The 22,636-nt window shown below is 45.0% G+C and overlaps 1 protein-coding gene across 2 annotated transcripts in view; it reads right to left on the bottom strand.

Moving 5' to 3' along the window:
• Positions 1–22,636, bottom strand: part of LOC129698578 (melanophilin-like) — a 100,770-nt gene that overhangs the window by 66,329 nt on the left and 11,805 nt on the right. The window contains exons 2-4 of one of the 2 annotated variants that reach the window (XM_055637665.1): positions 10,749–10,970; positions 6,442–6,578; positions 3,498–3,551 (exon numbers count right to left, since the gene is read on the bottom strand). In XM_055637665.1, the coding sequence (XP_055493640.1) occupies positions 3,498–3,551; positions 6,442–6,578; positions 10,749–10,970 (413 nt within the window). The remainder of the gene's footprint in view (positions 1–3,497; positions 3,552–6,441; positions 6,579–10,748; positions 10,971–22,636) is intronic. The other variant, XM_055637666.1, reaches the window with a different exon arrangement.

Raw genomic sequence — 22,636 nt, forward strand, 5'->3', positions numbered from 1 at the left:
CCGTGACGGTCCCGCGAAGGTTTCGCGCGATTACATGCGTCCACACAGCTGTCTGGAACGCGTGACACCATTTGAAGATGGACACAAAATGCTGGAGTAACTCAGCGGGTCCGGTAGCATCTCTGGAGAGAAGGAATGGATGATGGTTCCGGTCGTGACTCTTCTTCAGTCTGAAAGAAGGGTCTCGACCCGAAACGTCACCCATTGCTTCTCTCCAGAGATGCTGCCGGTCCCGCTGAGTTACTCCAGCATTTTGTGTCTATCTTCAATTTTCTTGGCCCCACTCTGGGAGTAGAAGTGGGGGCGGAACCGGACCGCAACGGCCGTGAGCCCCAGGCTGAGTTCGACGATCGCTTGCCTGCTTCTGCTGCTGTTGGAGGTGAGACGTTGTGTCGCGCCAGGGTCTTGGGCCTGTCCCACTTTGGCCGTCAGTTACGCGACAGGCCGTTGGCGCGCGAAGATTTTGTTCGCTACAAAAATTTCGGAGCCCCGTGCGATTTTGCGCACAACTACATACCCCTCCGCGCTTCTCAGTGGGACCGGCCCCGCGCGGCCACACGATGCCTAGGTCCCTATGTCCATTGTTCCACCCCCCCCCCCCCCCCCCCCCTCAGTTAGTGTGGAGTAGTTACGCTGAATGACTCATTCTGAAGAAGGGTTTAATTTCAAAACAGATACAAAAAGGTGGAGTAACTCAGCGGGTCAGACAACATCTCTGGAGAAACGGAATAGGTGACCTTTCGGGTTTTTTTCGAAACGTTGTCTGTCCATTTCCCACCATAGGTGCTGTTTGCCCAGTGGAGTTCCTCCAACCTTTTGTTTCTTTGGCTCATTTCTGCACTGTATATTCTTGATATCTTACGTAAATGTCTTATCTCAGAGCATTTATGGAAGAAATCATATTTACATCATAACAATGATCGTACCTTCAACATTATATGTCACTGGAGTGATTGGTAACAAATACTTAAGATTAACTATAGGTGTGTATTAATTATTGCCTCGTTGCTGGAGTGGGCCGCAGGAGGCCCTGCTGCAGCCTGGGGCTCGGCTGGACTGGGCGCTGCTCCAAGGGGCCGAGCACGTGGACCGCAAGCGGCCTACAGTTGTGGAGGACACTAACGGATAGGTTTAGCCGGGTCGACCCCTACACCGGCAGGACAACAGGCTTTCATGGTTATGTAAATCCTGGCCAAAACAGTTAAAATAAAGTAAAGGATTTATGCATCTACAAGGCCTGTTAGCCTTTTTCTGTAAGAAGCCACAAGCTGCGAGCTGGTGCCAGATCCATATATCAGATAAGGTGAGGTCCAGATTTCCTCCCAATTGGTAGAATGCATGAGGACTCTGTAAAGAAACCCCAAGAGGTTTACATGCATTGGCTTGATTGGATCATTTCAAAGGGATTGTAAATAATGTTAATATTGTTGCAGGACAGTTATACTGCTGTTTGATGATTGGCTGAAGTGTGAAGCCCTGGCTGGATTGTGTGTACTGCCAGGGTAAATGTTGCATTATTCAGTTAGCTGACTACTTTCCAGAAGCTTCTGTCAAAACATTGTATTGGGACTCTCTGTTAATGGGTAGGAACTGTCAATAATACTTTGGTGTAATCGATATGTGTGCTGATTGGCTTGTAAGGGGCGTCACTCCTATGTAGTTCGGCCCCGCAGTGTTCGTTGACCTATAAAAGGCAGCCCCCACTAGGATCGTTGTCGACCTTCTGGAAGGGCGCTTGGGACTGCGTGACCTTTTAGAAGTGTCTGCTTGCACGAGGCTGAAGGGCTTGGCCAGGCTGAGACAAGGATCGAACCCGCGGTGGTTAGGTATCGTATAGGGGATTCGTTGTTTGTTCAAAAAATATAGCGGTCCAGCGCTTGACTCAGTGTCTTACTGAACTAGACTAAGGGGGGTAAACTTTAGGAGCATAATTACACTCGGATTAAGAACCCGACACTTATAGCAACTGTGAATTGAAAATGACGCTGTATACTGTCTCAATCTTCTTCTTTTCGTGTCTTTGAAGCTGGTTGGTTATATGACAGTTTCCCACTCCTTTACACAGTCCTTTGCATTTTTATTGAACACTTATTTAAGATCCTTTGGGCTGCACTGGTTGGGTAGTAGGGGGCAGACAAGGCAGTGCTGAATTGTATGGTCCTCTTCTCCACATTCACAGGTGGTTTAGCCAGTTTCATAGCCCCATCTGGCCATGGCAGCTTTTGATCGCCCTGTTCCTGTTCTCAGGCGGTTGAGCGTCTTCCACTGGACCCATGGTGCTTCTGAGCCCGGAGGGAGGGCTTCAGAAGGAGGGATACCCATGTCAGTAGGAGGGGGGTCGTCCTCAAGCCTTTTTGTCCATAGTTGGAGTCTGGTTTCTTCCCGTGATGCTATTAGGGGCTGGACATGGCTGAGAAAGCTTCTCCTGGACTTCAGCCGTTGGGCCGGGGGTACACGTCCGTAGAGGAGGTGGCGTTCATCACTTGAAATGGCCGCGGGACTCTGCGAGCGCACGCCGGGGTCTCTAACATCAAGACCTGGTGTGCGACCTTGCACCACCCGGCGTGGCTTTAATGGCCGCGGGACAATCGCCATCGCCAGCCGGGGGCTTTGACTTTGACTCTGACATGGGGGGGGGGGGAGTGCAGTGGAGAGATAAGTTTTTTTGGCCTTCCATCACAGCGATGTGATGGATGTTTATGTAAATTATGTTGTGTCTTGGGTCTATTTGTTTGTAATGTATGGCTGCAGAAACGTCATTTCGTTTGGACCTCAAGGGGTCCAAATGACAAATAAATTGAATCTTGAATCTTGATCTAATAGGATACGATATGATAGAACTTTATTTATCCCAGGAGGGAAATTGTTCTGCCAACAGTCATAAAACACAAGATACATGGAACATGAAATTAAAGTGACGAGTGGAAAGGATTGGGCATGTTCAAAGATTGGGGTGGGGGTAGTCAGTCTGCCCCACGATAGGAGGGGGAGGAGTTGAACAGTTTGATAGCCACATGGAAAAAGGATTTCCTGTGGCATTCTGTACTGCATCTTGATGGAACCAGTCTGTTGCTGAAGGTGCTGAAGGTGCTCCTCATGTTGACCAGAGTGTCTAAATGCTTATGTATGGTGATACTTGTACTGAACTGTATACAACAATGAATTTCACTGTCCCTTGGCATATGTGACAAATGTATTATTGTTTTCCCTTTCTGCGATGAACTATGATCCTAATCAACAGTTCGCTTGAGAGCTACACTGAGGAATTGGAGATGCACTACCTGTTTGGATGATGGCAGGGGGTCGAAACTGGCAATTATCTCTTCTGTACGGGGTATGTTTTATGTCAATTGGCAGATGGCTCAGCCAAGGATTACTGGTGGCAAACAGACAGATGCTGTATCGTTAGCATCATTGGATACACACAGGGGTCGGGCATTGGTCTCATCGGATTGCTGCAAAGTGGACGATCAATGAAATATTTGTTGTTTACTCACATTGTAAATAACTGTCGGATTCTTGGTCGTATTCACCTTCTTCACAGTGTGAATCTGAAAGAGGTGACGCAGACATTAACGATAACATTTCAATCGTTTTTCTCAATTTTACAAGTAACTGTGTCCCATTGGGGTGGCACTGAAGAGCACAAATAAATGGTGCAGCGGTAGAGTTGCTGCCTTACAGCGCTGGAGACATGGGTTCGGTCCCGACTACGGGTGCTGTCCGTACAGAGATTGTACGTTTCTCCCGAGACTGTGTGGGTTTTCTCCGAGAGCTTCGGTTTCCTCCCACACTCCAAAGACGTACAGGTCTGAAGGTTAATTGGCTTGGTATATGAGCAAATTGTCCCTCGTGTGTGTAGGATAATGTTAGTGTGTGGGGATCACTGGTCAGTGTGGACTCGATGGGCCGAAGGGTCAGTTTCTGCGCTCTATCTCTAAACTAAACTCATAAAAAAATAAACAGCCATAGGTCAGGTGAAACTGGACCTCAATGATGCTTCTCCAGTTGAGACCTTCAACAAATACCATTTGTCCAAGATATTATAGTGATATTTCTGAAAATCTTCCACAAAAAACTATTTGCATCCTATTGATGGCACTGCGCAAAGTGGTGAACACAACCCAGTCTATCACAGGCTCGTCACTTCCTTCCATCTAGTTCATCTCCAGGGTCTGTCGTAACAGGAAGGAAACATCAAGGATGTTAGTCACCATGGCCATTCACTTTTCTCCCTTCTCCCTTTGGGATAAGATCCTCATAACCCCTGACACCCACACTAATGAAGAATATACCAATCCCCTGCCTTAAAGATATTCATTGACTTGGCCTCCACAGTCTTGTGTGGCAATGAAATCCACAGATTTGCCGACCTTTGACTCCTCATCTTCTTTGTAATGGTATAACGTTTTATTCTGAGGCTATGGCCTCTTGTCCTAGACTCTCCCACTAGTGGAAACATCCTCTCCATATTCACTCTATCCAGGCCTTTCACTATTCGGTGTGTTTCAATGAGGTCCCCTCCTCATCCTTCGAAACTCCAGCAAGTACAGGCCCAGTGCCGTCGAACGCTCATCATATGTTAACCCACTCATCCCTAGGATAATGCTCATAAACCTCCTCTGGACCCTCTCCAATGGCTGTACATCCTTCCTCAGCCTGAGGAAGGGTCTCGACCCGAGGCGTCACCCATTCCTTCTCTCCAGAGATGCTGCCTGACCCGCTGAGTTACTAGCATTTTGTGTCATCTTTCTTCAGATACGGGGCCCAAAACAGACAGCATCTCTGGAGAGAAAAAAAAGAGGTGACTCCTGTCTGAGGAAGGGTCTCAAACCGAAACGTGATATTCCTTTTCTCCAGAGATGCTGTCTGTCCCGCTGAGTTATTCCAGCTTTTTGTGTCTATCTTGGGTTTAAACCAGCATCTGCAGTTCCATCCTATACAAGCTTTTCATTGTACCTTTGCAAACGTGACATCTTTTTTTTAAGCCCCCCTTCGTTCATGGCTGACCATGGGTGTCTCCAGGGTGCTATTCCCTATATGGAGGAAGCCTGTGCGTGACTTTGTTTAACGTGGGGAGACTGGTGCACGGACAGCCACCACACGGTCCTTGACAGATCTGGGTCAGGATCCAGTGGTTTGGAGTCCAAGACGACAGGAGACCCTTTTCTGCTGCAGCCTTCATCCGCCTTCCCAGCCGTTGTGACGCTCCACTAAGGTCAGCCATCATCCTCCGCCTATTCCACCGTGGAGGTCTTGGTTGGATTGCTCTTTGTCAGGGACCTCCCTCTCGACCTTACTGCAATGGGTGGCCCTACTAGGAGCATAGCTCCAGACGGCATCGCTCTCAAGATCCCACACAAGCTTCTCCATCACGACAAGGTGACAATCCATGGAGAATGTGACAATAATAAACTAAACTAAAGCTGAACATTTAGTCATAGCTACTGGCTTACAGTTGGATTGCAACCTTGTGGTGGTCAGGGAGCTTGTGTGTCTCAGTGACCCCTAGAGCTATGCCAGCGGGAGATTAATCTCCTGTTAGGGTCTCCCATGCTGGACAGGTCGAAGGGTAGAGGCGAGACGAAGAGCGATCCACTGGTCCTCCAGGTTGGGGGTTGAGCACAGGGTTAACAACCCCGTCTCGTAAAACAAATATGTAACGGAAACAGCAACTGAAGGAACCAACACTACTGGGCGTGATGGACTTCCAGGGCTATCGACAGATGCTAGGGTGAATGTAGAACCAGACAGCATCCCAAGAATAACCCTGCACTGGATACCGGAAGGGAAAAGGAAAAGAGGGAGACCCAAAACCTCCTGGCGTCGAATTGTAGTGGAGGAAATGAAAACAGAGGCTAGTGGAATCAAAGGATATGAGGATAAGGCAGGCATGGGTTATTGATTGGGGACGGTCAGCCATGATCACAATGAATGGCGGTGCTGGCTTGAAGGGCCGAATGGCCGCCTCCTGCACCTATTTTCTATGTTTCTAAAACAATGGATCTGATCTGGGCTAGTGTCCAGAAGCTAGCCCAGAATAGAGAGGAGTGGAGGACCTTTGTTGCTGCCCTACATGCCAGGAGGCATAATAGGCAGTAAGTAAGTAATACTGGCTAACAGTGATGGGACCATGATCCAAATGGATGATAATGCATTGCCACAGAAACTATTAACCAGCATTAGAATATTTAGACCATAGCACTTCAACATATCTCACAAGAATAAATCAATCATTGAAAACTTATGATCCATCTACTTCATGCTGTGCATCATTGAATCATAACCACCATTCTTTAATTTGTTTATTTTCATCACTGTTCTGATCCTCCTTGTTTGCTTCTTTAAGGCATTACCTATCCAACCAGTTATCGCAAAGGCAAGCGATCTATACCCTCTGGAGAGTAACATGATCGCAGATAGAAGGAACGGAGAGCGTACCTAAATGTTGAACGGGATGTTTCTCTACACTTTGATCTCTCTTGGTCAAAGAACGCATCACCGCGGCGCTGCCATTGTTTTTGAAACGCGATTTCACATGGTTGTAAAACCAGTCCAGCGATGCAGTCTTTACAACCCTGAAAAAAAAAAAGAGAGTTGGGATTTAGAACCTGAAGGTTTATCCTTTGGCTGAAACCCGTGTGTACAGTAATATCACTCAAGATGCAGCACTATCAATTCCTACATGCACTAGTACCGTGTATCCTCAAGAACCAAGTGGCAGATTTTATTTTAAAATTCCTTCTTTTGCCAGATTCAATCCTATGATGTCAAATTTAAGTTCACTTTATTTCCTTCATCTCAAGTTGTCTCTGCACTACCATAAACATCAGGCTCGTCAAATCTTGGTTCAATTTTCCCTCTGATTTCTTAAGGGGCTGTCCCACTTGGGCGACCTAATCCGCGAGTTCTGGCGATTTGCCCTCGACTCATACTCGCAGCATGGTCGACACGAGGTCCTAGGCGGTCTTTGTAACTCTTCTTCATGCTCCAGAGTAGTCCCCGCGTACTGGAGGCCTCTGTTAGGTCGCGGTGTATTTTTCAACATGTTGAAAAATGCCCGCCAGTAAAAAAAGACAATGATGAAGACTATCTACGACTACCTTTGACTACCTTCGACTACCCTCGATTACCTACGACTAAACATGCCGACCTACTACGACCAAACCTACGAGTAAAAAAAAGTAACGATTTTTTCCATGGCGACCTTTTTTTTCTCGCAGGCATTTTTTAACATATTGAAAAAACGCCGCGACCTAGCTGAGGCCTCGAGTACGCGGAGACCACTCTCTAGCATGAAGGAAAGTTACGAGGACCTCCTATGACCTCGTGTCAACCATGCTGTGAGTATGAATCGAGGGTAAACTCGCCAGAACTCGCAGATTAGGTCACCCAAGTGGGACAGCCCCTTTATAAGGAGAGATTGGATGGGCTGTGGGGCTGTTCTCCATGGAATGAAGGAGGCTGAGAGGTGACCTTATAGAGGCTCATAGAATCATGAGTGGAATAGATAAAGTGAATGGGCATAGTCCTTTACGCAGAATAGGGGAATCTAAAACTGAATGGCATACTTTTAAGGGGAAAAGGGAAGAATTGAATGGGTCAAGATATTCACACAGATGATGATGGGTATATGCAATGAGCTACTGGAGGAAATGGTATAGGCACATACAATTTAAAATTTAAAATAAATTTGGACAGATTCATGGATAGAATAGAATAGAATGCCTTTTATTGTCATTTAAAAAGCATGGTTTGAACGAAATTGCATTTTCTACAGTCTTAACATTACAAAAAAAAAAAACAAGACCACACTTAACACAGTTTACATAAACATCCATCACAGTGAATCTCCAACACCTCCTCACTGTGATGGAAGGCAAAAGGCTTATCTTTTCCCTTTGTTCTTCTCCCGCGGTCCAGCAGTCCAACTGCAGCATCGAGGCGACTGGGACTCCCGATGTTAAAGCCCCCAGCAAGCGATGGTAAGTCCCGTGGCCATTTAAGCCGCGCCGGGCGATGTTAGGCCCCACTCCGAGTCCTTTAAACCCCGCGATTCCGGCAGGAGAAGTTGCCGTTGCGGGAGCTCCGAAAAGTGGTCTCCCACCAGGGACCCGCGAGCTCCCAATGTTACCGCCCATAGGGCCTGCGGCCGGAGCCTCCGAAGCTCCATAGTCGGGTCGCAGCCGTGCGCCAGCACAGCTCTTTCCGCTCCGAAGTCGTCCAGGTCCGCGATGGCGAGTCCGCAGTCTCTGTGACTGGAGCCCTCAGGTTGGTTCCGGTTGGAGGCCACCGCCTGCTCCACGATGTTAAGTCCAACGACATCGGAGACCCGACAGGGAAAAAGTCGGGTCCCCGTAAAGGTAAGAGATTAAACGGTTTCCCCCCCACTCCCCACATACACACAGCTAAAAAATAAAAAATAAAAACTAGAGTCAAGACATACATTTAACAAGACAAAAATGAAAAAAAAGACAAACGGACTGCAGTCGGATAGGAAAGGTTTTGAGGCATCTAGGCCAATGCAGGCCAATGAGACTAGCTCAGGAAAGTATTTTGGTTACCATCAATGAGTTGGGCCGAAGAACCAGTTTCTGTGCTGTACAGCTATATTACTCTCTGACAAAGTTTAATGAGGAAGAGAGAAATACTTGGTGAAGGAATGTTGCCTAAATAATCGTACACTTGGCCCTTTCAGACTCACAGCTTTTAACATGAAGATAGTCTGACAGAGGCACAGAACCTTACAGTTCTTCCCACTCAGGGAAGAAGAAATATGGATCTGAAGACCTGGTGGCACGGTGGCGCAGTGGTAGAGTTGCTGTCATACAGCGCCAGAGACCCAGGTTCGATCCTGACTATGGGTGTGTCTGTACAGAGTTTGTACGTTTCCCCAGTGACCACATTGTTTTTTTTTCCCAGGTGCCCCACTTTCCTCCCACACTCCACAGACGTACAGATTTATAGGTTAATTTGGCTTCGGTAAAAATTGTAAATTGTCCCTAAAGTGCTGATGTTCGGGGATTGCTGGTTGGTGTGGACCCAGGTGGGCCGAAAGGGCATGTATCCACACTGTATCTCAAAAACTAAAAAAACTAAAATTAAATTAAGAGAACTATAACAACATTCAGGACAAAGTATTTGTGAGGTATAAGAAAGTTTAGAAAACAATGGACAGTTATTGCATACAAGAAAAATAAATATTAATAATGAAAAATGTACACTGGACCATGTTATAGAAACATAAAAGCTTGCATTCAGTCATCATCATCGGCGGTCACTCGAAACGAGTATGACTCTCCTCTCATGGAGGACGCCTGTGCATGCCTTTGTTTAACGTGGGGAGACTGGTGCACAGACACCCACCACACGGTCCTTGACAGATCTGGGTCAGAATCCAGTGGCATGCATCCAGTAAGAAATGAAGCTCAGCGTGTTATTTCATTGACAGATAAACATACTGTCATCCTACCACAAGATGGCGATCAGGCACCAGGATTACTTTTGTGCAGATAGACACAAAAACCTGGAGTAATAGCCCTGTCCCACGGTACAAGTTCATTCCAAGAGCTCTCCCGAGTTTAAAAAAATCAAACTTGTGATAAGCACAAAGACTGAATGTAGCGGGTACGTCGGAGCTCGGGGGCGTTTCTTAGCGGTTCGTAACGCTAACGGCAGGTACTCGGGAAGACTTGCTAACGGCAGGTAAGCTCGGGAAGACTTTTGAAAAATTTCAACGTTGAAAAATGTCAACGAGAGCCCCGAGTACCGACGAGCGGCCATTACCGTAAATCTCCGAGTTCGAATCAGGGCAAACACGGGAGATCTCTTGGAATGAACTCGTACCGTGGGACAGGGCTTTAACTCTGCAGGTCAGACAGCATCTCTGGAGAAAGGGACTACGTGATATTTTGGGTCGAGACCCTTCTTCAGACTCGAAACGTCACCTATTCCCTTTCTCCAGACACGCTGTCTGACCCGCTGAGATACTCCAGCATTTTGTGATTTTGTGATTTTTGTGATTTTGTATCTATCTTTGGATTAAACCAGCATCAGCAGTTCCATCTACACAGGGTTAACTTCTCTGATTGTGCCACACAGCACCTCATCATAATCTGACAAGTGTACATTACTGCCCTTGTGTTTACCAGACCAGACCTCAATTTTCTTTGCTTTTGCCATCAAGGCAACTTGTAACCTAATAAAAGTAAGCAATTTATGCAATAGTTATTTGTGCCCATAACTGAATGGATTCAAGTGTTCTCATCTTGCACCAGTACATTACTGTATATCCCTGATCAAAATGATTCTACCCCAGATGTATTCCCAGGAATTTAGCTCATTGCAAAAGGCTGTAAATTAAAATCTGAATTTTAGATGCAATAGGAAAAGCAGTCAAATTCCCAGCAGCTAATTTTTGCAAATGATTTAACTGAGCCTGGCTGGGACCCATGTTATATTACCTGTTGGTTTAACTTCAATTTGGCACAATAATTTTGTCACATTCAAAGTTTGAAAGCTTCTCTTTACTGGGGTTATTGGCAGTGGAAAAAAGTTGGGAACTCAGAAGCAATAGGAACAAATTAGGCCATTCGGCCTATCAAGTCTACGCCATTCAATCGTGGCTGATCTATCTCTCCCCCTCTCCCCCCCCGAAGTCCATACATATAGGCAGGGAAAACTTGGAGTTAAGAAAATAAACATGATGCTCATGCAGAAGAAAGATTGGTTTGCATGCTTTATCTCACCTGGCTATCCGGCATGAATCACACACCCAGCGGAACGCCTGTTTGTTGAATTTGCTACACATTTTGCAGATGTTCAAAGAACAATCCAGACATCGACGCTTGCTGTTCATCAAAAATTGGAAGGGCTCCAGACAGAGAATGCAATGACTTTCATTAAATTTGGCTTGCTTTGTTAGAAACCTCCTCTTAGTCTCTTCTTCCGCAATCCTACATTTTAGTTCCCTGGATGACAGGAAGCAGGAGGGGAAGGAAAGGCACAAGGTGGAAATGCAGAGAAACAGATGAGCAAATCAAAGCACAAGAAATAAGATGAATTTATTGGAACAGCTGACAAATAGATTGATGCAATGCACAGTCCATACGCCAGTCAGATGGTTTTCAACTCGATGGAAGTACTGTGGGTTTTAATTGAATGTGAATTTGTTCCCAAGTTTGAAGGAATGTAAACGTTAATGATATTGCATATTGGTGGGACTGATCGGGAATTCAGGTGGAAAATCTTTGAGGATTTCCTGACCGCTCAACCTAAATTTCCGAGGCATACATACTGGTTACAGAGATAGGTTGAATAAGTTAGGTCTTTATTCTCTGGGGCGCAGAAGGTTAAGGGGGGACTTGATAGAGGTCTTTAAAATGATGAGAGGGATAGACAGAGTTGATGTGGACAAGCTTTTCCCTTTGAGAATAGGGAAGATTCAAACAAGAGGACATGACTTCAGAATTAAGGGACAGAAGTGTAGGGGTAATATGAGGGGGAACTTCTTTACTCAGAGAGTGGTGGCGGTGTGGAATGAGCTTCCAGTGGAAGTGGTGGCGGCAGGTTCATTGGTATCATTTAAAAATAAATTGGATAGGCATATGGATGAGAAGGGAATGGAGGGTTATGGTATGAGTGCAGGCAGGTGGGACTAAGGGAAAAAAAGTTGTTCGGCACGGACTTGTAGGGCCGAGATGGCCTGTTTCCGTGCTGTAATTGTTATATGGTTATATAGGTTATACATTCCATGTGCAATGCTCAAACAAAATGTGTCAAAAGCCATCACCGCGGATGAAAGTGCAATGCATATTCAAAGCAGTCTTTACGACTTGTAGACCCAGATACCCAAACCAGTTGTTCAAGATACAAGTAAGATATGGCTTTCAATATTAAAAGTAGGATTTCAACAACTCTCTGAATGCAACATGCATTCATTTTAATATCATGCATATTATACTAATGCAAACACTAAACAGATTTGTGTTCAATTCAATGTTGATACAGAGTTTAGATTTAGTCCCACTTCAGTTATATTTTTGAATTTTGACGCCACTTTTTCCAAATTTGTTTAAATAGTTACTGAAGAATAATACCATAGCTACAAATGTCATTAGTTTTTAAATTGTCCCATTAATTAAAGGCCCTATCAGCTTTGGATAGGTTGGTTTGCCAGCTGAGTAGTGAAACTGCAGTCTGAATATAAATTCACCTGACACTTAAAACCTATGCGGACACTTCAAATGAACAGGTCCATTTCGGAAAATAAAGGGATTTTTTCCCCCTCATTTGAACTTTTTCCAAACTATTTGAAAGCATGTAGATTATAAATCAGTTGAAGATATGGGCTGAGAAATGGCAGATGGAGTATAGTCTGGGCAAAAGTGGGAGGTGTTACACTTTTGAGGTCAAATATAAGGTGGAAGTATACAAATAATGGCAGGATCCTTAACAATATTGATGTACAAAGGGACCTTGGGGCACAAGTATATTGCTACTTGGAAGATGCAACGTGATAGAGTGGTAAAGAAAGCCTTAATCAAGTGGGGCATTAAGAATAAATGTCAGAAAATCATATTGTAGCTATACTGAATTTTGGTTAGGCCACATTTGGAGTATTGTGTGCTGTTCTGGCCGTCTCATTACAAGCAGCATATGGAGGCGGGTAGGGAGAAACGATAGATGCTGGCTTAAACTGAAGATAGACAATAAAAAGATGGAGTAAATCTGCGGGTCAGACAGCATCTCCTGAGAAAAGGAATAGGTGATGTTTCAGGTGGAGACCCATCTTCTGAAGAAGGGTCTCGACCTGAAACATCACCTGTTATTTTTCGCCAGAGATGCTGCCTGACCCGCTGAGTTACCCCAGCATTTTGTGTCTATCTAAGGATAGGAATGTAGATCAATTACTATTGCAGATTTGATCCATGTCTGGTTTTGCTGTAGCTGACCCGATCCATAATCTATGTCGGGTTTCCACTATGTCATCTTGTGGAATGCGAGCAGCCATACTGTTTTAGGTTTACCTAAAGCCTGCAGTACCTATTGCTATGGTCTCTGTATGTATTCCAATTAAAGTACTTATTATGAAGTTTAATGTCTCTGTGTCGATAGTACTTTACATAATGAAGGCTATAAAGCCAGTGCAAAAAGAGGATGGTGCTGGGATACGGGGTATTCGCTACAAAGGAGAAGTTGGACAAAATTGGATTGTTTTCTGTGAACTGTCGGAGGTTGAGGGGAGATCTGATAGAAGTGTACCCGTTTTGAGAGGCATGCATAGGGAAGTCAGAAACTCTTTCCCAAGATAGGAATGTCATAGACTGTGGTTCAGGTTTCAGCTCATTATTGTCACATGTACCAAAGTACAGTGAAAAGCTTTGTTTTGCATGCTGGCCGAACAGATCAGATGTACCCTATATAGATACAATCAGTTCAAACTCAAGTACGGAGGTTTGCAGGGATATGGACTAAGGTGGGATTAGTGTAGCTGTGACATGTTGGCTGGTGTGGGCAAGTTGGGCCGAAGGGCCTGTTTCCACACTGTATCACTCTACGACTTCATAACAGATAGAGCAAAGGGCACAGCTGAAAGGAGATGTGTGGGCAAGTTTTTTTTAAACACAGAACATGGCAGGTGAACACGGAGGGGAGGCTGGCTGGACTATGGTGCCATCCTCACCTTGGTGCCATTTATGTTATGTTGTGTCGTGGACTTTCTGTGTTTGTGCTTTTTTTTTAAATCAATTTCAATTTTATTTTTAATATGTTTTATTATTTATTTATTATTTATTTATTTTTTTGTGATTTTTTTTAATGATACTGCCTGTAAGGGAAATTCATTTCGTTGTCTCAAATTGAGACAATGACAATAAATTTGAATACAATACAATACAAAGGTGGCAGGAATGCACTAATCCCAGGGATAGTGGTGGGGAAGGTACAGAGGGGGGAAGGTCGGGAGGGAGGGGATCTTCCTATCCGCCTGCTCCTGGGCTTGGCCAAGATGATAATTCGCGGGTCCTGGCAGCGGGCAGTCAACGGCCGCAACGGGGTTGGCTGCCTGCCCCTTTTCCGGGCCTACGTCTGTGCCCGCGTGTCCCTGGAGAGGGAACACATGGTGTCCACGGGGACGTTGGAGGCCTTCCGTGACGCTGGTCCTCGCGGGAGGTCGAGTGTTTTGTTGATAAAGTTGGCGTTATATTAATTTGATGATCGTTTGTTTGTAAACAGTCAACATAGGCGGTTTTTGATTGTGTTAATACTCTGTATGTTCATTTTTATTTTTTGAATAAAATTATTTGTATAATTAAAAAAAAATCAATTAAAAAAAAAGGGATAGCGGTGGATACGACAGTAGCATCAAAGAGGCCTTTACATCGGTAGATGAATGTGCAGGGAATGGAGGGATCTGGAACATATGCAGGCGGAAGGGATTAGATTTACCAAGTGTCATGTTCGGCACAGACATTGTAGACTTAAGGGCCTGTTCCTATACTGTACTGTGCTGCGTTTCATGTTCTGTTTCAAGTAACGTCTCACTTTTATCAAGCATGTAATTTTCCTTTGCTTGGCAAACCTGTGCTCTATTTGGTTTACAGGAATAAAATTTACAGGTGGACATTCCGAATTGGCTCACCATTTTGCTTAGTACCTTGAACTTTTAAAAAGATAAGAGAATACACGCATGAAGGAACAGAATAGTAGTCTGCAATAAGAAATTTGAAAAAATTGCAGTTTTGTCACAATTTGGGCTATTAATCCTAAACTCAAGAACTGAAAAGTGATATATCATTCAGTCATCATAAATCAGCAACGATAACAAGAGTTTATTACCTGTTAAGGGGCTGTCCCACTGTGGCGACCTAATTGGCGAGTTTAGGAGAGTTTGAAAAAGTGTCATGTTGAAGACCTCCTTCGACTATGTTGAAGACTAGCATCGAATAGCTTCGGGAAAATTGGACACCGAATAGTGGAGTGTGAAGACGACCTCCTTCGATCTCCTTCGACCTCCCTTCGACTATGTTGAAGACTATCTACGACTACCTTCGACTACCTTCGACTACCCTTGATTATGAGTCGAGGGCAAACTTGTCGCGGATTAGGTTGCCGCAGTGGGACAGGCCCTTTTCATGTTAACAAATATCTTACCTTCCAATTGACGGTGAGCCACAGGAAATATAATACAATAAATACACTCTCGATGAGATTGTTTATTAGCTTTCTAATTCAGGTCCAAGATGAGGTCACGTTAAAATTATGATATATTGTGCAGAACACTCAGATCCATGATCTAGTTTATTGATTGAAGATATTTCCATCACATGCAGGCTATTCCAACTTCTGTTCCGGACAGAATGAACCTTTGGGAATTATATGTGGAAAGGATTGTCGAAGCCCACTAACAGAACAGATCCAAGACTGAGGTTGATATGTATTTATATAGTAAGGCAATGGGTACGAAGGAACTGCAGATGCCGTTTTAAACCGGATACACAAAAATTGACCACCAGGTGGCGCCAGCAATGGCTGCCACGCCAACACTGACTCTCTCTTCCTTCTTTGTTGTTTTAATAGTATGTGTTAAATGTAAGTTTTTAGAGTTCTTTAGCTTGTTTTATGTAGGTGGTGGAGGGGGGAAGGGGAGTTGGGGGAAACTTATTAATCTCTTACCTAGACGGAGATGGGATTTTTTTCCGTATCGTATCTCCGTCTGCACTTTGCCACAGAGCATCAACCATGGGAGCCTGCGGACTTTAACAATGTGGAGTTTGCGGTCCCTACTTAGAGACCGACTTTGGAAACTCCAAGCCGCAGGAGATTCGACCACCCCGACGCGTAAGCTTTGAATGCCCTGATGGATGGTTCGACTATGAATAAAGGTGGTTCGACTATGAATAATCGGATGGTTCGATGGTATGAGAATAAAGAGGAAATTTGGACTTTATTGCCTTCCATCACAATGAGGAATGTGGGAAATCCGCGGTGGTGGATGTTTATGTTAACTTTTATGTACTTCATTGAGCAAGACATATTGAATTAATGCAGGCATGTGGGATCAGTATAGATCAGCATGGTGGGTGGCACAGATACATCAGGCCAAGGGGCCTGTTCTGATGCTGTATAACTCTATGAGCAGCTTAGTTTAGTTTAGAGATGCACCGTCAAAGCAGGCCTATCGGCCCATCGAGTCCACACCAACCAGCGATCCCCGCACATTAACACTATCCAACACACACTAGGGACAATTTAAACCTATATCAAGCCAATTAACCTACAACCCTGTATGTCTTTGGAGTGTGGGAGGAAACCGAAGATCTTGGTGAAAATCCACGTGCTCTTGGGGAGAACGTACAAACTCTGTGCAGACAGCACCATCGTTGGGATCGAACCCGTATCTCTGGCGCTGTAAGCGCTGTATGGCAGCAACTCTACCGTTCCGACACTGTGCCGCCCTATATTCTATAAACCATCTTAAACACACACTCTATTCACTACCGATGCTTTAGTTGGAATGTGTCCCATCTATACAGCCATTACTATGCCAGGCGATTGTGAGAACACCTCCCGAAGCCCCAACTTCACCAGTAAGTCTGTCTGTTTCCTCAAAGGAAACTCGGGATGGGCAATAAATACTGGCCTTGGTAGCAATGCCCAGGTCCAAAACAAATGGATGGAAAATTAAAAATGCTACTCTACCGATTATAGGCTCAAAATGCTGAAATACTGTAACTCAGCAGGGTCAGGCAGCATGTCTGGAGAGAAGGAATGGGTGACGTTTCGGGTCGAGACCCTACTGACACGAAACGTCACCCATTCCTTCTCTCCAGAGATGCTGCCTCACCCGCTGAGCTAATCCAGCATTTTGTGTCTATCTTCGGCATAAACCAGCGTCTGCAGTTCCCTCCTACACGACCGATATGTGGTTTAACAAACTGTTGTCAGATTTCTGACCAACATTGAAAATAATTTAACACAGTGCGTGGGATAATGAGCCCAGCATCTATCGTACTCAGTAAACAGAGCAGTTCTAAACAGGAAGGTAGACACAAAATGCTGGAGTAACTCAGCGGGTGAGGCAGCATTGCTGGAGAGAAGGAATGGGTGAGGTTTTGGGTCAAGACCCTTCTTCAGACTGAAGATCCGCCTAACCCCGCTGAGTTACCCCAGCATTTTGTGTCTACCTTCGATTTTACCAGCATCTGCAGTTCTTCCTGACTAGTTCTAAACAGGGTTCGACCATGTCGACAAATTCACAGTTGCAATGACAGAAACAATCAGACATTATCTTGTTTGCAGACTGTGTTTCAAAGCGTTCTCTGGACTAATTCTGATGAAGTGATTCTCTGTCTACAACCACTAGGAACAAGATGGTATTCAAGAGTCAGGGGTGTTTACTTGTCATGTGCACCAGATGTGAACTGGAACAATAAAATTCTTACTTGCTGCAGTGTTCCAGGCACATTACATACAACAACAAAACATATATACAATATATTAGCAGTTATTCTAAGAACGATAGTGCAAAAATAAAGGTATATCGATAGTAGTGCAAAGTCTGTAGTGGTCGATGCTGAGGAGGGGTGTAGTTAGGGTCATACAGGATGCTTCAGGAACCTATTATGAGCTTCCAGTGGAAGTGGTGTCGGCAGGTTCATTGGTATCATTTAAAAATAAATTGGATAGGTATATGGATGAGAAGGGAATGGAGGGTTATGGTATGAGTGCAGGCAGGTGGGACTAAGGGAAAAAAGTTGTTCAGCACGGACTTGTAGGGCCGAGATGGCCTGTTTCCGTGCTGTAATTGTTATATGGTGTTATATGGTTATTAGTTAATGGGAGGTTTTGTTTAAGAAAGAACTGCAGATGCTGGAAAAATCGAAGGTAGCCAAAAAATGCTGGAGAAACTCAGCGGGTGAGGCAGCATCTATGGAGAGAAGGAATAGGCGACGTTTTGGGTTGAGACCCTTCTTCAGAACAAGGGGTCACATCTTAAGGATAAGGGGGAAATCTTTTAGGACCGAGATGAGAAAAACATTTTTCACACAGAGAGTGGTGAATCTCTGGAATTCTCTGCCACAGAAGGTAGTTGAGGCCAGTTCATTGGCTATATTTAAGAGGGAGTTAGATGTGTCCCTTGTGGCTAAAGGGATCAGGGGGTATGGAGAGAAGGCAGGTACAGGATACTGAGTTGGATGATCAGCCATGATCATATTGAATGGCGGTGCAGGCTTGAAGGGCCGAATGGCCTACTCCTGCACCTATTTTCTATGTTTCTAGAGGAAGCTGTCCTTGAACCTAGAGATAATTGTTCGATGGCTCCTATACCTTCTTTTTAATGGTAGCAGCGAGAAGAGAGCATAGCCAATGTTGTGTTGGCCTCTGATTATTTTTCAAGAGTCAAGAGCGTTTTATTGTCATACAGTATGTCCCAACATGGAACAATGACATTCTTACTTGCAGCAGCACAACAGATATGTAAACATAGTATAGGAAGGAACTGCAGATGCAAGTATAAACCGAAGACAGACACAAAATGCTGGAGTAACTCAACGGGACAGTCAGCATCTCTGGAGAGAAGGAATGGGTGATGTTTCGGGTCGAGACACTTCTTCAGATTTTGGAAGGAATGATAGTGTTGAATGTCGAGGTATAGTCGATCGACAATAGCTTGATATACGTTTTCCTATGGCCCAGTGCCCAGTGAGATAGCATCCACTGTTGATCTGTGGTGGCGGTAGGTGAGTTGAAGTGGGTTCATCTCATTACTGAGGCGTTAGTTCATTTGCATCATAACCAACCATCAAATTAGTGATGTCTGAAGAAGGGTCTCAGCCCAAAACGTCACCCCTTCCTTCTCTCAAAGATGCTGCCTGTCCCACTGAGTTATTCCAGCATTTTGTGTCTATCTTCAACCTAATGATGAAGCACTTCATCACAATGGATGCGAGTGCCACTGGTATAAAGCAATGGTTAAAAAAGCAAAAATGTTTTAACCAGTGGAAATAGACACGCGACTCTCGTCAGCAGCGGCCTCTGCAGCCCGTCCGCGTTTTTATTATTTTTTGTCTATGTTTTTATGTAGTTTTTTGTTATTTTTTGTTGGGGTGTGTGTGTGTCTGGGGTGTGGGAGGGAGGGGGTAACTTTTAAATCTCTCCCTGCACGGGAGACCCGACCTTTTCTTTGTCGGGTCTCCGTTGTCGTTGGGGCTGCAACGAGGAGCGGCCTCCAACAGGAGAAGACCGGGGACTCTGGTGCCGACGACTCACCTCACCGTCGCGGAGCTGGCCGAGTCCAGAGCGGGTGGAGCGGTGGTGGAGCGCTGCTGCTGCTGCGGCCCGACCTCCGGAGATTCGGAGGCTGCAACTGCGGGTCTGGCGGACGGCGGCACCGGGAGCCCGCGGGTCCCTGGAGGGAGACTGCTTTTCAGGGCTCCCGCAATGGCGACTTCTCTCGCCCGAGTTGCGGGGTCGAAGAGCTCCTGGAGCGGGGCCTTACAGCACCGCCCCGCGCGGCTTGGAATGGCCGCGGGACTCTGGGGCTTTGACTTTGACTTTGGCGGGGGGGGGGGGGGAGTGCAGTGGAGAGATAAGTTTTTTTGGCCTTCCATCACAGCGATGTGATGGATGTTTATGTAAATTATGTTGTGTCTTGGGTCTATTTGTTTGTAATGTATGGCTGCAGAAACGGCATTTCGTTTGGACCTCAAGGGGTCCACATGACAATGAAATTGAATCTTGAATCTTGAATCTTGTAGTAACTCAGTGGGACAAGCAGCATCTCTGAATATGGGATGGCTTTCCTTCCACCAGGCCATTCCTTCTCTCCAGGGATACTGGCTGTCCCGCTGAGTGACTCCAGCTTTTTGTGTCTATCTTCGGTGTAAACCAGCATCTGCAGTTCCTTCCTGCACATTTATTTTTTTACCATTTTGAACATTTCAGCGATTTGTCAGAATTCCTTGAGCATGAATGGAACTCAATCAATTGCTGGCCTAATCTCACATAAGTGACCCAAAACTGCCATTGGGCACACAGTTTATTGCCCACAGTGCCAAACCGTTGCTGAAGATCATGAGATTTTTTCCATTCACGGTTAGTTTTCATTCATCTTTCACACAACACTGTAATGGATTTTGACACACTGAGCACAAACAAAATGCCAAATCAAGATGCATTCTAGACCACTTTTCTTGAATGAATCTTCAAACAGTAGACAAACTTTAGGAACATAATGTAACAGTGAGAAGGGGCGGCACAGTGGCCTAGCGGTACACCTGCGTCCTTACCGCGCCAGAGACCCAGGTTCGATCCTGACTAAGGGTGCTGTCAGTACATTGTTTGTACATTGTGCCTGTGACCACGGGGGTCTTCTCCGGGTTAGTCTGGTTTCATCTTACACACCAAAGATGCACAAATTTGTAGGTTAATTGGCTTGGTACAATTGTAAACTGTCCCTAGTGTGTAGGATAGTGTTAATGAACAGGGTTACTGCTGGTCGGTGCAGTTTCGATGGGCCGAAGGGTGTATCTCTAAAGTCTAAAGATTTTGAGAAGCTCAAAGACAAGCAGAGTTAATGCAAGTAGGCTGTTATTTATATATTCAAAGATAATGCGCTCTCACGGGCTGAGATTGCTAGCTTTGCCCATGTTGTTAAAACACAGCTTATGCAATGCAATCTTTTGCAAATGAATGGGTAATAAATGATCTGGGCAAATTGTGAGATTTCCCCATAGTTGTAAAGCAATTTCCAGAATTAGTTGAGGCAGCAAAGGGATGGGTATTGAACTTCCTGGATTCTGTTGATGCTGAAGATGCACCATGTTAGTATGGTCAAGTTGCACTGAAACATAACATAATCTGCAGAGCTTGCACTGAAAGCTTGTAAGATGTGACCACCTAAATCTGCAATAACAAAACCTGTATAGGAAGCCTCCATGTAAGGTATAAGGCAAAACAGATGTCCACCAGTATATTGGCAGCAGAAAAATGTTGCTTTGCTAAACATATAAAGCAATGTAAAATATTACTTTGCAAAACGATAGAACTTCTGGAAGGGCACTTGGGACCGTGTGACCTTTTGGAAGTGTCTGCTTGCACGAGGCTGAAGGGTTTGGCCAGGCCGAGACAAGGATTGAATCCGTGTTAGGTATTGTATAGAGTATTCGGTATTGGTTCAAAAAATAAAGTTTAGTGGCCCAGTGCTTGACTCAATGTCTTACTGACCTAGACTAAGGGGTAGGGGGGGGCATTCTTTAGGAGCATAGTTACAGTCAGATTAACAACCCAACACTTATAGCAACTGTGAATTGAAAATGACGCTGTATACTGTCTCAGTATGCTACTGCTATACACTTGTACTGCATCTGAGATGCTTATCTAATGGGATACGATACGATAGAACTGTATTTATCCTAGGATGGGGTATTTATCTACCAACAGTCGTAAAACACAAAATACATGAAACATTAAATTAAAGTGACGAGTGGAAAGGATTGGGGAGGTCAAAGATTTGGGGGGGGGGGGAGATGTCAGTCAGTCTACCCCATGACAGAAGGGGGAGGAGTTGAGGAGTTGTACGTTTTGATAGCCACAGGGAAGAAGGATCTCCTGTGGCGTTCTGTGCTGCATCTTGGTGGAAGTTTTTGAGCTATGCAGTTCAAGTTAATATTTCTACATGTGAATACACCTCAGTGATTTTGTAAATTACATCATTCGGTCAGCTCTTTTTCAGCTTTGTTTGGTCATCAGAAATACCAACAGGTACAAAATATATCTTTTTAATGTGTTTCCTTATTTGTGTTGTGCTTTTTACAGCAACATTGAATGTGGTTACTGACTGCTACAAATGACCTGAATTAATTGAATTATCTATACTTGATTGGCCACAACTCAGCTGCAAGTTGTTGCAGTGCATCCTGCAATTTAACTTGGCCTAATAAGGAAAATAAAAGGTTTCCCACAAGTTCTGGGATGGATTTATCCCATAACCAACATCTGATCACAGGAGACAATACAAACTATAAAAATCATTCTTGTGATCTGGATGTTGTTGGCAAGCCCAGCATGTATTCTCATGCCTAAGTGCCCTCAAAAAGGTGGTGGGGAGCTGCTTTCCTGACAGTCATTCTGATAAAGGTGTTCTTGCAGTGCTGTTAGGAACGGGTTTCCAGGATTAGACTGTGTGACAGTGTTTAAGAGGGAACTGCAGATGCTGGAGAATCGAAGGTTACACAAAAAAGCTGGAGAAACTCAGCGGGTGCAGCAGCATCTGACTGAAGAAGGGTTTCGGCCCGAAACGTTGCCTATTTCCTTCGCTCCATAGATGCTGCTGCACCCGCTGAGTTTCTCCAGCTTTTTTGTGTAACCTAGACTGTGTGATGATATGCCACAGCATAAAAACAGTGGACGCAGCCCAGATCATCACACAAAGCAACCTCCCTTCTGTTGACTGGATTTACACCTCACGCTGCTGCCTCGGCAAGGCCAGCCACATAATCAAGGACAAGACTTACTCTGGCCACTCCCTCTTCTCCCCTCTCCCATCGGGCAAAATGTATAGAAGTGTGGAAACGCACACCTCCAAATTCAGGGACAGTTTCTCCCATCAGGCAACGGAATCATCCCAGCACAA

Source organism: Leucoraja erinacea, chromosome 7, assembly GCF_028641065.1.
Source record: "Leucoraja erinacea ecotype New England chromosome 7, Leri_hhj_1, whole genome shotgun sequence".
In the NCBI taxonomy this organism is placed as follows: domain Eukaryota; kingdom Metazoa; phylum Chordata; class Chondrichthyes; order Rajiformes; family Rajidae; genus Leucoraja; species Leucoraja erinaceus.